Genomic DNA, 14,672 nt, shown 5'->3' with positions numbered 1-14,672 from the left:
TCAACTGGAGGCCGTGGAAGGCTCGAGGTGCCTACCGCCTCTTTGACTGGACATAATTTTTGTTCGGAATTTAATAGAGCATTGAGATTTTGTGATTGTGCAACCTTTATTGGGGCTTATAATAAAATGTGCTAGTGTATTGTATTAGTGTTGTATTGGTTATAAGTACTTGTTATTGCACGGTACGGAGTACAATATAGGATATATTTTTTAATTTCTAATATTTTTGTCTGGTTTTTGGCATAATTAACCTAAACGAAATGGAATACAAAAAGACGTTTTAATAAAATAGACAGCAATCGAATTACCTGTGGTTCAAGGCCTGTGACAATAAATTTAAGCAGTTAATAATGCATGACACTCAAATGGGTAAAATGGATAAATAAATTAACAGTAAAAGTTAATTTAATATCAATATGTTGTAATAAAATTTAGTTTGTATAGGTGTTTTTTTTAAAATATTCAGGTTGATAAAATCTTTATAGAGATGTTTAATAGCTGTCGTCGTAGAAAATTGTGGCCAATAAACAGAAACGTATTTCACAGACTAACAGACAGTCTCTCGCTACCCAGACTTCTGAAAATTTTGTGTGGTCATATGTAACTCTTCTTAGTTTAATATTTTTCATGCAAATGAAGAAATTGTTCATTACATGTATGGTGGTTACAATGTGGTTACTAGGGTGTTGTGGGAAATTTAACGGTCCTAGGGATAAACCAGATTTAAAGGAAATATTGATCCTGCAGATGACGTTGATTTTTTCATCCCAATGACGTAGTTGTATTGTTTTCCTTACCTTATCTCAAATCTATTTAAATACAATATTATAAATATGTACCAAGTTTAATGACATGAACATTACCATTTCTGGAAAAACAGATCTTCTTTTTTCATCATTGAAATGAGAAACTTTTATACAAATATAACGTCATTTTTAATCCCAATGACCACATCAAATATATTTTGTTTTAATATGAAATAATATTTTGTTATTCAGTCGAGAATAAAGGCTGTAGTAACCCTAATGTTATTAGAAAAATTGCCTATCATAGGCATGTTTGACGTCATCTCTGATCACTGTGACATCAGAAAATCAATTTTTTATCTGGAATCTGTTTGTGTACTAGTATGCAAAGTTATATTACCTAAGCATAAATAGTTTCGGATATATAGGCCTGTAATGGTTGACTAAACAAAAAAGTTTATGTTAATAGGGTTAACAAAGTATTGGTACTTAGAATTTTTCTCTAAGTTTAAAGGCTATTCAAGGGAACTAGTCATGAAAAAAATAGTGATGAGAATGTCTAGATGTTAGGTTGAAAATTATGAGAAATTTTGTAAAATACTTTAACATCTATTTAGAATGTCACAGTAAATGTGTTGATGAGATTGGCAATACGGTTTTGTACAGCAAAGAGATTTTCTGATAAAGTAATCTCACTCAAGACATTTAATTGGTTTGCTAGATTTATTGTTCAATATTTAAAAGAATTTGAAGAATCTTGTGGAAATTATGTTATTCGAGAATTGGTACATCGTGTATTATACTTCATGGAAGAGAAGTTTGACTTGTGTCAACAGAATCTCCTGGATAACATTTGTTTTGATCTGCTTGAGTTTTTTTGCAAAGAAGCAATCATGTATGAATATTCACGAAAAGAACTTAAAAAGCATCTAAATTTTATTATTGACATGTTACTTATTTTCATATCTGGCAAGTCACCACTAAAAAGATCTAGGTCATTCCAACTTTTGGATATTCTTAGTATCACATTCAAAGATTTCCTGAAATTGGATGTTACAGAGCTGTTAGAACATCTGCAAAGTTACCCACAGCGTCATTTGTTTGCCACTCTAGAAGAAAGATTACTGGCTCTCCAATCTACTGATCAAAATCCACAAAAACAATTTGTAAGTTTGTTTCACAAATTTGGAAATATATTAATTTATTTAGGTATAAATTTAACAGGAATCCAATGTTGCAGACTAATTTATAAGTTTTTTCAGGAATTTATTATAACACACTTTAAAATCTTATGAGAATTTTGATTGTGCCAAATATTCTTCCTATTGAAGTTCTTACCAAAAGTGTGTTATTTGTAAATTGTTTTCATGAAAAAAATTAGTTATGCTCTCTGGTAACACTCATATTTTTCAAAATATGGAAATACGAGTTTCATATTTGTTATTCTCCAAAGCACACGCTATGCTTTTTGAAAGAATAAAGTGTGCATATATCTTTATAAAAAATATAAAGACTTGAAATTACATTCAAAACAAAAGAAATATCTGAAACGCTGTAAAGTCCCCTCCTAATCACGGTTGAAATTATATTCAAGAGAGCTGATTTTAATCAGCCTCTCAAAAGTGTCAAGCAGTTGTTTTGAATTCTGAGGCGTAGACAGACACCAGCGTGGATAATAAATCCTAATTTTATTTTCTGTAACGTTTTTATATCATCAGAATTGTTAAGCCTTGTAATTTTCTGTTCTTCACTTATTTAGATCTATTTGGTACAACAAATGCAAAATAAAAGCATTAAAAGAAAACACTTCTTACTGCAAAAACTCCAAAAGCTGCTACAGATTCATGCAGAGAAACTTGATGGTAAAATTCTTATATTGTACTTGCTGCCTGTAACAAAGGTGTGATGGAAATACTGGTTTTAAATACTACTTGTTTTTATAGTATCACATGATGTGTTATCTAACCTTATTGGTACAATAACGAAATGTTGTCACTCCCACGAATTAGGATCAGAATTACTTACTGTCGATTGTTTGGGACTACTTGGGAGGGTGAATCGAACTTACCAAAGTAAGCTAATTTTTTTAAAAAAAATCATTTTACCAATGATGTATTGTGTACTATTTACTTAAGAAGATCAAAGGTTAACAAAAAATCTGTCAAATTAATAAATTTTTTACAGGGTAGTAAGAAGAGGGACAAATTTCAAAACTCCTCCCCATAAGTATTAACTTTCTTGAGATAATACACACAGACTGTGTTATTATCTCTTTCCTTTTCATGAGCAGTAGGATCTGCAGTTATATGTTTACAAGGAAAACGCTAATGGAAATTAGCATAGCCATTTTTGTGGAGAGCCAAAAACATTCCCATTATTTTTATCTTCCAAAAAATAAGAAAGGAGTGATAACACTAAACGAGAGAATTATCAAAAGTAAAGGTGTAGTGAATGGGTTAATCATCACATAAATACCTCTCTACCCCTTACATGTCACATTTGATTTTACCAGTGACATCACAAATAACCAATTACCTTCCTTACGGCCTAAGCGTATTCTGTCCGAAAAAATTAAAGATCTTTTTATCATGGGAATTGCTGGGGGAAAACAATTTCCACGCTTTAGAAGTTCAATTGTATAAAGTTATAAAGAAATAAATTGACAAACAGGTTTAATGAAGTGAAAGATAGTTTGAATTAATAAAATTCTACATGTTGCCCGATGTTTGACTTACTGGGAAGATCATGCAAACTAGTCATTAGTGTTTTCCAATTTAATAAATGGCAAGAAAATATTTGTAACTTAGTTCTGTTTCCCAACATTTATTGACTATTAATGAAGCTGAGAGTAAAGTAGCAGTGTGTCACACCCCTGGTGCTGACAAATGAATAATTGTGTTTACTATAAGTGTATTTTATATAAGCATAACTTAGGCAGGTAAAAAGTAAGCGCCCAATTGTAAGGATCTAAAGAAATGGCAATTTTATGAATGGATATGAAAATATCCAATCAAACTAACCAGTGTAATGTACTGTTGACTAAAAAAAAGACAACCCAATTAAATCACCTGGCCTTTAGAGATTTTTAATGCCATCTTGTTCTTTCAGAGGACAATCTAGTTTGGATTTTGGTAAAAGAATACTTAACTAGAAGTTCAGTTTTACCGAAACATTTTTCCACTGAAACATCCACTCTATCTTCAGTAAGCTTTCCGCCCTCTATCAGTTTCTTTTCTCAGGATACCAACAAATTTAAATCACTTTCTGAAAACAGGCAATGAAATCAAGACAAAGAGACTTGTTTACTTTGCTCAGTGCTCTATGTTTGTCATATACTTGTTTCGGCAAAACATGTATTGAACCAAGTGTTTCACATTTCTTTTTAATAAATCCATATTTAATTTTATCATTTTCAAAAGCGGTTTCTTTTTCACTCACTAGGTGTGTATATGAGTTGCTGTATTATTAGGGTAGTAATTAAAAGTTGGTATTTGTCATGGTAATCACTCCCTTAGAATAGATCTGTAACCACATTCATCCCAATACTGGCTGTCTTTCTCATGTTTCTAATATAATTATGATCTTTCACCATACTCTTACTATATGCCATCAAGTTGGCAATTTCAGCAGTGAATTTAATTTGAAGTTAATTTTCTCTTAACCTGTTGCTTGTCGATTTCCATATGATGTTTGCAGTTAGATTTACTGGAACCTCTTTGTTCTCAAAAAGTTAATATTCTTCCCTGACCAAGTCACAGAAACATTCTCAAATTTTGGGATCTGAGGTTTTGGTCTGATGTATATCTTCAGCAGTGCGTATTTCTCTGCCGTTAACAACACTTTAGTTGAGCTGTTGTGTGCAACTGTCTTGTGATCTCAAACTACAAACTATTTTCATTATTTTTGCAACTCCAAGCTTTTAAATTCTGCGATTGTCATGTTTGGAGTTGTACCTGGAAGTAATGAGGTTGTAAACTGGGTTTTTGTAAGCAAATGATCCCTGATGAGACAATATTCCTGTTGACTCAACTAGTAGTTTGGGCATTTTGATAGTGTTTCAAAAATTGCCATAACCATTTTAGTATTTTCACTATCGTCTTAATGTTTCCCCTGTTCATCATCCACAAGTATTAAATTTTTCCCTCCCTTTTAAACTTTTTCTTCCACTGTTTAATTTTTGTAATGCATAGATGTCTCTTTTGACTACATTCTCTATCACTGTCTTCTGCAATCAAAAATTTGCAAAAGTCTATCAGTGAGTACAGATATTTTTGATACTTTAAAGGACTTAGTTTCTTTGGCAATTTTTGACGATATACAGATCACGAAAATCCAAGCCTGCTTTTTAAGAAACGGTATCTAAATTATCTTCCACTGAAATGACACAATGTTGTGCCGTTTGTCACCAACTCTAATCGATATTTAATGCTACTTTCAGTTTCAGTCATTCATCTGTATGTCTAATAAAATTTTGACACTTGGTCCCAGACTCATTGAATAGCTCAAGTTATTAGTGTGGTGAATTGACCGATTGTATTCTTTTTCGTGGTTGCTGGATGTCCATTGGTCATTTTAACTTCCATAACTATTAAATGAAAATTATAACTTTGTCTTCTCTGGAAACCTTTTTATCGGAGTTAATCCTCTGCAGTCGTAAACGCAAATGTGGAAGACCAGTTGTTTCTGGGTGTAAACCTATCATTGTGTTTTGAGCAGATGGATTGTGGTTGCTGGATGTGCATTCTTCATTTCAACTTCCATAACTATTGACTGAAAATTATAACTTTGTTTTTCCTGGAAACCTTCTTACTGCAGTTAATCCTCTTCTGTCATCATCATTCATCATTCTCGGCTTAACGTCCATTTTCCATGCTAGCATGGGTTGGACGGGGTATATTAAAGACCCTCTTCCAATCTGATCTAGACTGTGTTAGATCTAAACTCAACTTCCTCTGTATCAAATCTGTCCTTATAACCCCCTGCCAAGTCTTTCTCGGTCTGCCTCTGAGCTTTGCCCCAGGAACTATCAAGTCTCTACACTTTCTTACCCAATTATCCTCCTCCATTCTTTCCAAGTGCCCCAGCCAATTCAATCTGTCTTTAACGCAAATGTGGAAGTCTAGTTGTTTCTGTTTTTAAATCTATGATTGTGTTTTGAGCAGATGGATTTTCTATACCTTTATCTAAAATTCCCAGCTTTTGGTGGTGGTTTATGGCTCGTTCTACATCAGTATTGCCAGTATTAGTATGTAAGTTTGCAGATCTATCTAATGGCGTTGTAACAGTATGTGACAAGGATTTTTTAGGATAATGGATTTTCTAAATTTTTTATATCAGTATTGACGGTACTATTGGTCAATTTGCAGATCTATGCAATGACATAGTAACAGTGTGTGATAAAGCAAACCCATGTTTTTTGTGTGCCATTACTAATTTTTTCAGAGGTTTCCGGCATTAATTCTATGCTATACCTGACAGAGCTCTCCAACAAGTCGTGGTAAATCAGACCTTTCAGCATTTTATTTTCTTTTTGATGAACGATTAGACATATTTGTTCTCACTTGCAGGAAATTATAAATCAGGCAAATTTTTTTACATGATCAGTTTTACTTTTAATATCTTTTTTTTTGACAGCGCAACATCAAATCCTTTTTATTCTCTTTTGGTTACAAACTGGACATTTCAGGGGTGCAGATTACATTTTGATTGTTGATATTGTTCGCCTAGTTTAAGGCTAGTTTAATATTCCCATTTAAACCAGGCCTGTGTAAGAAGTGTTACGTTGAGCCGTAGTGAAATATGGACAATATGGCACTGTTTAAAAAGGAATGATATGAGAGTGGTTAGGTGGATGTGTAACAGCAGTTTGAAAGCTAAGTAGTCTAATTAGTCATAGTGTTAGAATTGTTATTCAGATAAGAAGATTAGGTTGGTTAGAACATTTAAAAAAAAAGAGAAGGATAATAGGGCAAGGAAAGGTACAGATTTGATATTTTAGTTAGAGAAAGACTTGGCAGGAAGTAATAAGAAAAGACTTGATGCAGAGGAATTTCTCTTTAGAACACAGTCTAGGTCTGATTAGAAGAAGGTCATTAACATACCCTGTACAATCCATGCTAGTCTGGGAAATGGGCGTTTAGTCGAGAATAATAAACTTATCAAAAATATGAAATTATAATTTTGACTTATTTAAATTGATAGCTGATTTAAAACATGATGATTATTCATTTTTATTTATTTAATGCAATTTACTTAGCTTGGGAAAACTTAGACATCCAAAAGAAAAATCATCAAAGAGATCTAATTGATGCTGCTGTTACAATATGTATATCAAAGAAGTATGTAAAACATTTGTTCTTACAGCCCCTGAAATTTAAACTTCCTATTGGCAGGTCGTTAGTAGTTTTTGAAAAAAAACTTAATATGGTAATGCTATATTGTATTTTTTTATTAAAGGAGAACTAACAATTATAACAAGTTGTGCCTAAATTGTTCATTATAGTGTGAATATGAACTGCGTTAATTTTTATTTTATTTTTGTGAGCTTTGGTTTTTGAGATATGTAACTTCAAAGTAGTCCTACGGTCACTGCCATGACAGTGTCAAAAAGGACTTTGTTTTCGGTAAAATACTAACTTGCGTGACCTAAGTTTGCGGGGTTGTAAAGCAAATGTAGTCTCAATGAACGAAGCAAGGGAATGCTAAACTGTGCCTTCTGTGATTGTCTATTTATTTTGAAATAAATATCTTTATCAAAATAAAATAATGTTTCACCGTTATAAATATAGTTTTACAGTTTTAAACATGAGTTATTACTTGGAAACAATAAGTATTACGTGTATTCGACTTTATTATGAAATTTTGCCTGTGTTATTTTTGTATCAAAGCATCTTGAAAGACAACATGTGTTTGAAAATAAAACTTTATATGATTATGCACAATAAAGTATGCTGGAAGTGATTTTGTGATTGCAAAACAAAACAAAACAGGTCTGAAAGTTTTTCTTTGCTTACCTACTATTACTGCTGTAAATTTTTAAAAAATGTTTTTTTACAATGATGTTATTCTACCGGAATTTAACTTTCTTTTTCGTCCCTCGAACCTCGTGATAAATAATAATCTCTCTTGGAAGACTTAGAACTGGGTACATTCTCACAAGTCTTGCTGAGCTATGTACACAATGTGACGTCACAAATCAAGAAAATATGTACAAACCAAGTTGGCTTTTGTTTGATAATGGCGGCGAACGTTAACGTAATTATGGCATTTTGGGGACAAAATTTGGACCTTATAAAATACGAAAATTTAAAACTTTTAATGCCATGTTGTTTTCGTACTATGTAAGAATGTTTTTATTACATAAAACATAGGTAGTTTTTGCTTTTTTTTAATTTTATTAATTTTACATCTTAAATGTGGACTTTAGTTAGAAAGCATCAATCAGTTTCCTATTTAAAAATTTGTTTGTCAGACAAATGTGGGTAGCTAGTCAAGAACACGTTATTGGTGTCTGTGTTATTGGTATAGGAAATTAATTTTCCCATGTTATTTCCAAAACCTTTGAAAAAATTTTTTTTTGCCTTTATTATCATACACATGACGAAGTGTTCAATAACAATGTCAAAATAATGTTAGGCAAATAGCTCTAATCTGGCTTCCTTAAGGTAGGAATAAGCAAATTATTAAGACACCTTAGGTTTTTTGCCAGTACTATTGCAGTAATTTATTTGCCAGTACTGTTGCTCCTTTTCTTATGTCTCAGCAAACATGTAGACATTCCATTACAGGGGCTTATTAATTGAAGCAAGCGTTTCTCTTTATTGCAACTCACCATGTGTAATGGATTTTATTTCTCGTTTTCAGTGCATCAATCTCTGGCATAGCCTTGGAAAGTTTGCAAAACATGCTAGTAACACATGATGTAAAATCATATGAGAAGACAAATGAGAACTTTATTTATGTCAAATCTTTCTTGAATAACAAGAGGGTAAGACCTTTTGTTTTGATTTCCACTAATGACATTGTACTTTAAAATCTTTGTTCAGGTATTTTAAGCCATCAAATGTATGTCCTCACAGATAAAACAGTAGTTTAGAACTTTAAAATTAGTACCAGTTATTTGTCCAGTCTTTGTCATTAAATAATAAATTATGACATGTCATGAACAAGTATATTCTAGGCTTCTAAGCTACAACTGTCATTGACAGGCAATGATAAATCTTTTTTAGCTATTTATAAGTTGAGGAGATAACTAGACTCTAACACCATTAATATTTCCAGATTTACTAATGATCTGATTGCAGTTAATGATGATGGACTGTTTGAAAAGTCTGTTTGGAAAAACTGATAGGTTTACATTCTGAATTCACCAACCCAGAACCTATTTCAAGCAGGGCTGTCACTGACCCTAGAAAACCTAGAAAACCTTAATTAGCCTGCAATTAAGATGTCTGGCCTCCTTAATTAATTAATGACAAGTGATGTGTTTTTTTTTCAGACTCGTTTGGAAAGCAGTTTTCAACTGAAATGACATCCTGTATAATTATTTTACAGATTAATAAATAAAATATATAAATAAATACTGTAAAATACTAAATAGTACGAAGGTGCAATGTATTAGGTTTGATTTTTTGAGAAATAAGTTTTGACAATTAAATTTCATCCATGTTGAAGAAAGATCTAATAAAAAATTATGATAGTCGTCTAAATGTAAATCAAATTAATACATTAAATTGATGCATTGATGCATTTTTTATAAGCTAACCCAGTTGTTAAGTTTAGGCCTCAAAGTAAGCAAAAACCTAACCAGCTTTTGTAGCAACCTTTAGGCTTCACATCCATCTCCTGAATGCATTTTTACTCACCTAGCAGCCTTCTAAGCTGGATTGTTGGTAAAGTCTTTTAAGATGTAACATATATTAGGGTTAAGTATGCCAATACTCTTGTCAAAAAATGGATTTGAAGCAGCTTGAGGCCTTCTACGCCCTAGCAACCTAAGACCTCTCCTTCTCTAAATGGAGTTGCTTTAAAAGTAAAATAAAAAACGGGTGTTGGTGTTGCCACATATTTAGTACCATAAGAAACAAAAGTATATCTTAAAAACAAAAAACGTTTTTTACTTGATTTCCAAGTTATTCAATAATTCTTAAAAAAAACACAGCCTAAATACTGCTCTATAGGCCAGGCATTTTGCCAGACTCCAAATCAGCCATGTTAAATGTTATAACTAATAACCATGATTTCCAGAAAGCTTATATACTGTACATTGAATTATTTTTAAGGCTTATCAATTGAAGACAGTGTGTACAAATTTTTGCAGTTTTTTTTTTAATCTTTACACATTTTTATAAGGAACCAAGTTGCAGTATGAATATTATGGTTAGCAACCTCTTGGTACCTTTCATAATCTTGGCCTTGGCTTTGACAAAGCTCAATTGAAACAGAAATATTTATTTTGATTTTGTCGTGTGCTGCTAAGTTTAATATTAGATTTATTTTTGTTGCTGAACCTGTTGTTTTTTTTATTTTAAAAAAAGCCTTGAAAATTGACTTTCTTGAAATACGTGGAATTTTAATTGTAAATATGAGTGCCAAAAGTAATGTAAAAATTAACTTGATGACATCGTTGGGAACGGAAACCCCATTGCATATGTTAAAAATAGGATTTTACTTTCTCAGATGTTATTAATGCTATGGTCTTGGCTCTTGGTAAATGTTTGTGACTAAACGTAAAAAAAAAATTAGTTTCTTTCGAAAATTAACTTTACCAACATTAGGATCCAAATAAGAAGTTCTGTTCTTCTAAGAGTATTATTGCTCATGTCATGAAATCAAAAATGATGTCCTTTTGGTTGATCTGCTATCATATCTTATCTGTATTTTATTCCTGGCTACTGTATATCTTCTTAAACACACTTTGGTAACTGCCTAGTAACCAACATACATTTTAAGTATGTATCGATTCAATATAACGCCATGCAACACTCTTTAGCCAGTTTCAACATTTGAAAAAATAAAACGCAATACAATTTCTTATAACAATACAGAGAGTGTGTGTGTGTCTGTGACAAGCGAAATGGATTTGTTCATTTTTCTTTGAAGTCGCGGAAACATGCATTTTTCAAATGCTTATTGACTAATTAAACGTCACAACCTCAATAACAATAATTTAATGTCACTATCTTATATTATAATAATGAAGCCATTACAATGCATTTAAAATTTTGAATAAAATAACTGGGTAACAAGGTTGTGACGTTAGTCATTTTTCACCGTGTGGGTAACTATGGACAACGTTGGACTAAATTAGGTAAGTTTTCTAAACCTGTGTCCCTAGATGCGTTTCGGAATGAACGGGTTGATGACATCGTCAAAATTTTTAAACCCTTTTAACTTATCAAACGTTCGTCAAAAGCACATGATCATATACATTTTCTTGATCAGTGTTTTAAGATCTACGTGATAAGGGCAACATAAATTTTTCCATTGGCCCTATCGACTAGTCCAAGTATGAAAATTTTCCCAAAAATTAATTTCATCACAAGGAGTTATGAAAGTTAAAAAAATCACAAGATGTCAGCTTTTAATTACGTTTCTGAAAAGAGTAATATCACACATGCACACCTGATGCTAGCGCATTATGTACTGCATTTTATGATTACTACCTGTTTTGCTATTAAAAGGTGTTTTTGTGCAAAAAGTTATTTGAGTTAAAAAAACAACAGCAACAACAACATAAACTTTTTGTTTTATTTAGGACTCTTTGAAGAGTAGTTTAAAATCTCCATCAAACGCCAGCTTCATAATATTACCACATGATCAGTTATCAATCCATAGTAAGTTAAATTGCGAAGATTGGTTAAGAATATTGGTTGATGTTTTAATGAAGGTTGTTCAAAGCAACTTCTTAGTACAAACTGACCGTCTGTGTCAAGTTCATGTAAGTTGAATTTATTTTGCTCTTGGTATCCGCACATGTACTTTTTAATTTGTAAGATATTTTGTTTTGAATATTTTGTCCAATTACATTAGCATTACTTTTGCATTTGTCTAATGTTTAACCTTTCTCCCTTTGAACCTACCTGGTACAGGTGAGGTCCTATGTGTCCGTCCGTTACCAGCTTTTCTCAGAATTAGATTAATATATTTTTCTGATTTTTTGCAGAAAGATAGAGAAAAATGGACCATCGAATATGACGAAGTCAGTTTTTTTAGAAAAAAGTTTGCCTAAAAATAGAGAATTTATGTGCAAAATGAGTTAAACGGTGCAAAAATATGATTTTTATAACATTTCTGAGGATTCGATTATTAGTTTTTCAGATGTTTTAAACACATGCAGGTCCATTGCATTGCTGAACAAGATTTTAGCTGGGGAATAGCTGCAATGAGTTGCAGAGCTTATTTTTCATGAGAGAATGATTAATCATACTGAAGGCAGAAATGGCAACAGACATGTCTGACACAAATTTAAACCTGGTAATTATTCACTTAAAGATCATATTGGCAAACTTAGTGATAGTTATATTCCCAGAAATATTAATAATTAGTGAATGACTTAATCATTAGAGTGAGTGCGAATTAACGACGACTGTAGGATGAAGCAATTGGGTAGATGACTAAAATTCGTCTAAACTCAGCTAAAATTCGTTCAGGATATTCTTTAAGGTATTTTATTTAAAATACTTTATGATAAATGTGCCTCTGTTTCCCTCTGTAAGACCAAATTATACATCCTACATATAGGTATGTATGTTGTTTTTTAACAAAGAAAATTACTAAAGAACACAAAATGATAAGTATACAACAGGTTGAAGTTTTCTATATAGATGGATTTAAAACTTTCATCTTGTCAGGGGAGCCAATTTGGCAGGAGCGGTTAATTCAGCAGGGGTGCTTATTAATTTTTTCCAAAAAAAAATTTGTTTAAACTTCATTCATTTTCATAAATTTATGAATAAATAATTGAAATACAAATGAAAAAGAAAGAAATACAGTAGTTGGAAGTTAAACGGAAAGGTGGACTTGTAGCTCCTGGCAAATTTGACACCTTTACCAAGGACAAGAGAATTGCAAAAATTCTATCAGAGGAAATTTTGATTATACCTATAAATTATACCCACTTTGAAATGACTTTTGATGAATAAAAAATAGCTAATTTAATTTTTCAAATGATTTTATTTAATAAAACATATGGTCATAGTAAAAATCGTTAATTTTTGGTGCCGATCCTAATAAGTGCCCCCTTTTTTCAATGGGAGGGGGTGCTTATTCGACAGGGGCACTTATTGGGCACGGATTGCACAAAAAATCAAAAAAAAATAATCTTATTTTATTTTATCCTTTTTAAATAGCCGTGACGTCATAGTTGGCAAATGGATTTTTTGAGTGCTAAGAAAATTCAGCAAATAGAATGATATTTTAGAGAATCGAAGATCGCAACTTCATAATTACAAATATGTTTTTAATTTTCTTTTCTATAATTATAATCATGATATATTTTTTGGTTATTTTTCCGAGTAAGAGACATAGACGCCATCCTTTCTCAGGGAAAACTTGTTTTAATTTCCACACGACACACGACGGTATAACTCGGCGATTGCCTTTTCCAAGTTGTTAGAAAACGAACCAAATGAATTGCTTGTAAGCAGCAAACTGAAAAGATTTGGTGGTAGGCTTGGCTTGCAGAAATTCCCTTCTTGTTCTGTAAGATAACTTTTTATGAGACAAAGTTGCTTGAAATCCTCATTCTCAGTTATTCATTTTTTTCTAAAAGAACAGCAGATATTTGTACGATACATATCATTATTATTTTATATTTTAATAATAATTTTTATGCAGCTTAATCATATTAAAAAGATTATGTTTAAGCATATAAACCTTGGAATTGTTCGTCTGTTAATGCATCCACTTTCGTGCAACAAAGACGATCATCTCCCCAGTTTCAGCCTTGCAGTTATCGCATTTGCACCATTCGTTTTTCCCAACACGAAAACTTTCCCAATGTTTTACTAAAAATATCGTTTCTCTCTCAGTTTCAATGTTTTTGTTATCATGTTATTTAGTGGGCCAGAATTGATAAAGTTGCTGCCTCATGCCTTTAAAAAGCTTATCAAAGTTTTCCATCTCATCATCACCGTCGTCATCTTCTCCAAAATTGTTTTCTTCAAAAATATCATAATCTAATTTTTCTTCGCTGTTCGACATCTTACTTTCTTCTGTGTTCATATATGTGATGATCTGAGTATCAAGCTTTTCTTTCTTTCTCTCTCTCCCTGTCTCTGTCTTTCTCTCGAAACTAACATCGCCAATTATGACGTCACAGCAAAAGGTTTTTTTAAAAAAGACGATCTTTGCGCATTGATTAAAAGATCAATAAACAATTTTTCGAAAAAAGAATAAAATTTTATACTAGTTGAATCCAAAGAACGAATAAATTGGACAACTCCTTTAATACGCATATTTTTTATTATTGTATTTTAAACAGAAAAATAATAAATTCTAGCAAAGCCTAAAAAGAATAATTAAGCAAACAATTGCTAAGGGAGTTAAATGAAAAAAAGCACCAATGTTGAGTTGTTATCATACATGCCAAGGACGGGTGCAAGTCAATACAATTTATACAATTTATAAAACCCACCCTTGTTTACCAGTATTTGTTAGGCTTCTCTGTAGTAATTTTGCGTGGATGAAAGTAGGCCATATTCAAATGAGTTTGGAAATGTTAATTTTCTTGAATTTTTATTTATTCCAGAATTTTTACATGAGATAAAAATTACTGTATTTTACTTTCATCCTTATTGTTGAAGGTTTTTGGGCTATTAATTCTTAACCAACGCTTTGTATCCATTTAAAATAGTGTTTTTTATATTTTGTTGATATTAAAAAACACCCATGCCTATACCTAAAGTTAGTTCTCATAAAAAATCA

General features: G+C 31.7%; 1 protein-coding gene across 9 annotated transcripts in view; it reads left to right on the top strand.

Moving 5' to 3' along the window:
• LOC130655469 (serine-protein kinase ATM-like) overlaps nucleotides 1–14,672 on the top strand; it is a 255,466-nt gene that overhangs the window by 154,587 nt on the left and 86,207 nt on the right. For all 9 annotated transcript variants that reach the window (XR_008984665.1, XR_008984666.1, XM_057458230.1 and 6 more), the window contains 6 exons: nucleotides 1,364–1,912; nucleotides 2,506–2,608; nucleotides 2,690–2,818; nucleotides 7,003–7,084; nucleotides 8,610–8,733; nucleotides 11,503–11,685. Coding sequence is in view for 7 of the 9 variants with exons in the window: in XM_057458230.1 (XP_057314213.1) it covers nucleotides 1,364–1,912; nucleotides 2,506–2,608; nucleotides 2,690–2,818; nucleotides 7,003–7,084; nucleotides 8,610–8,733; nucleotides 11,503–11,685 (1,170 nt within the window). In the remaining 2 variants the exon portion in view is untranslated. The remainder of the gene's footprint in view (nucleotides 1–1,363; nucleotides 1,913–2,505; nucleotides 2,609–2,689; nucleotides 2,819–7,002; nucleotides 7,085–8,609; nucleotides 8,734–11,502; nucleotides 11,686–14,672) is intronic.

The sequence above is a fragment of the Hydractinia symbiolongicarpus genome, chromosome 8 (genome assembly GCF_029227915.1).
Source record: "Hydractinia symbiolongicarpus strain clone_291-10 chromosome 8, HSymV2.1, whole genome shotgun sequence".
Lineage (NCBI taxonomy): Eukaryota > Metazoa > Cnidaria > Hydrozoa > Anthoathecata > Hydractiniidae > Hydractinia > Hydractinia symbiolongicarpus.
The sequence above is the reverse complement of the archived record's forward strand: the minus strand, read 5'-3'. Positions and strand labels throughout refer to the sequence as shown.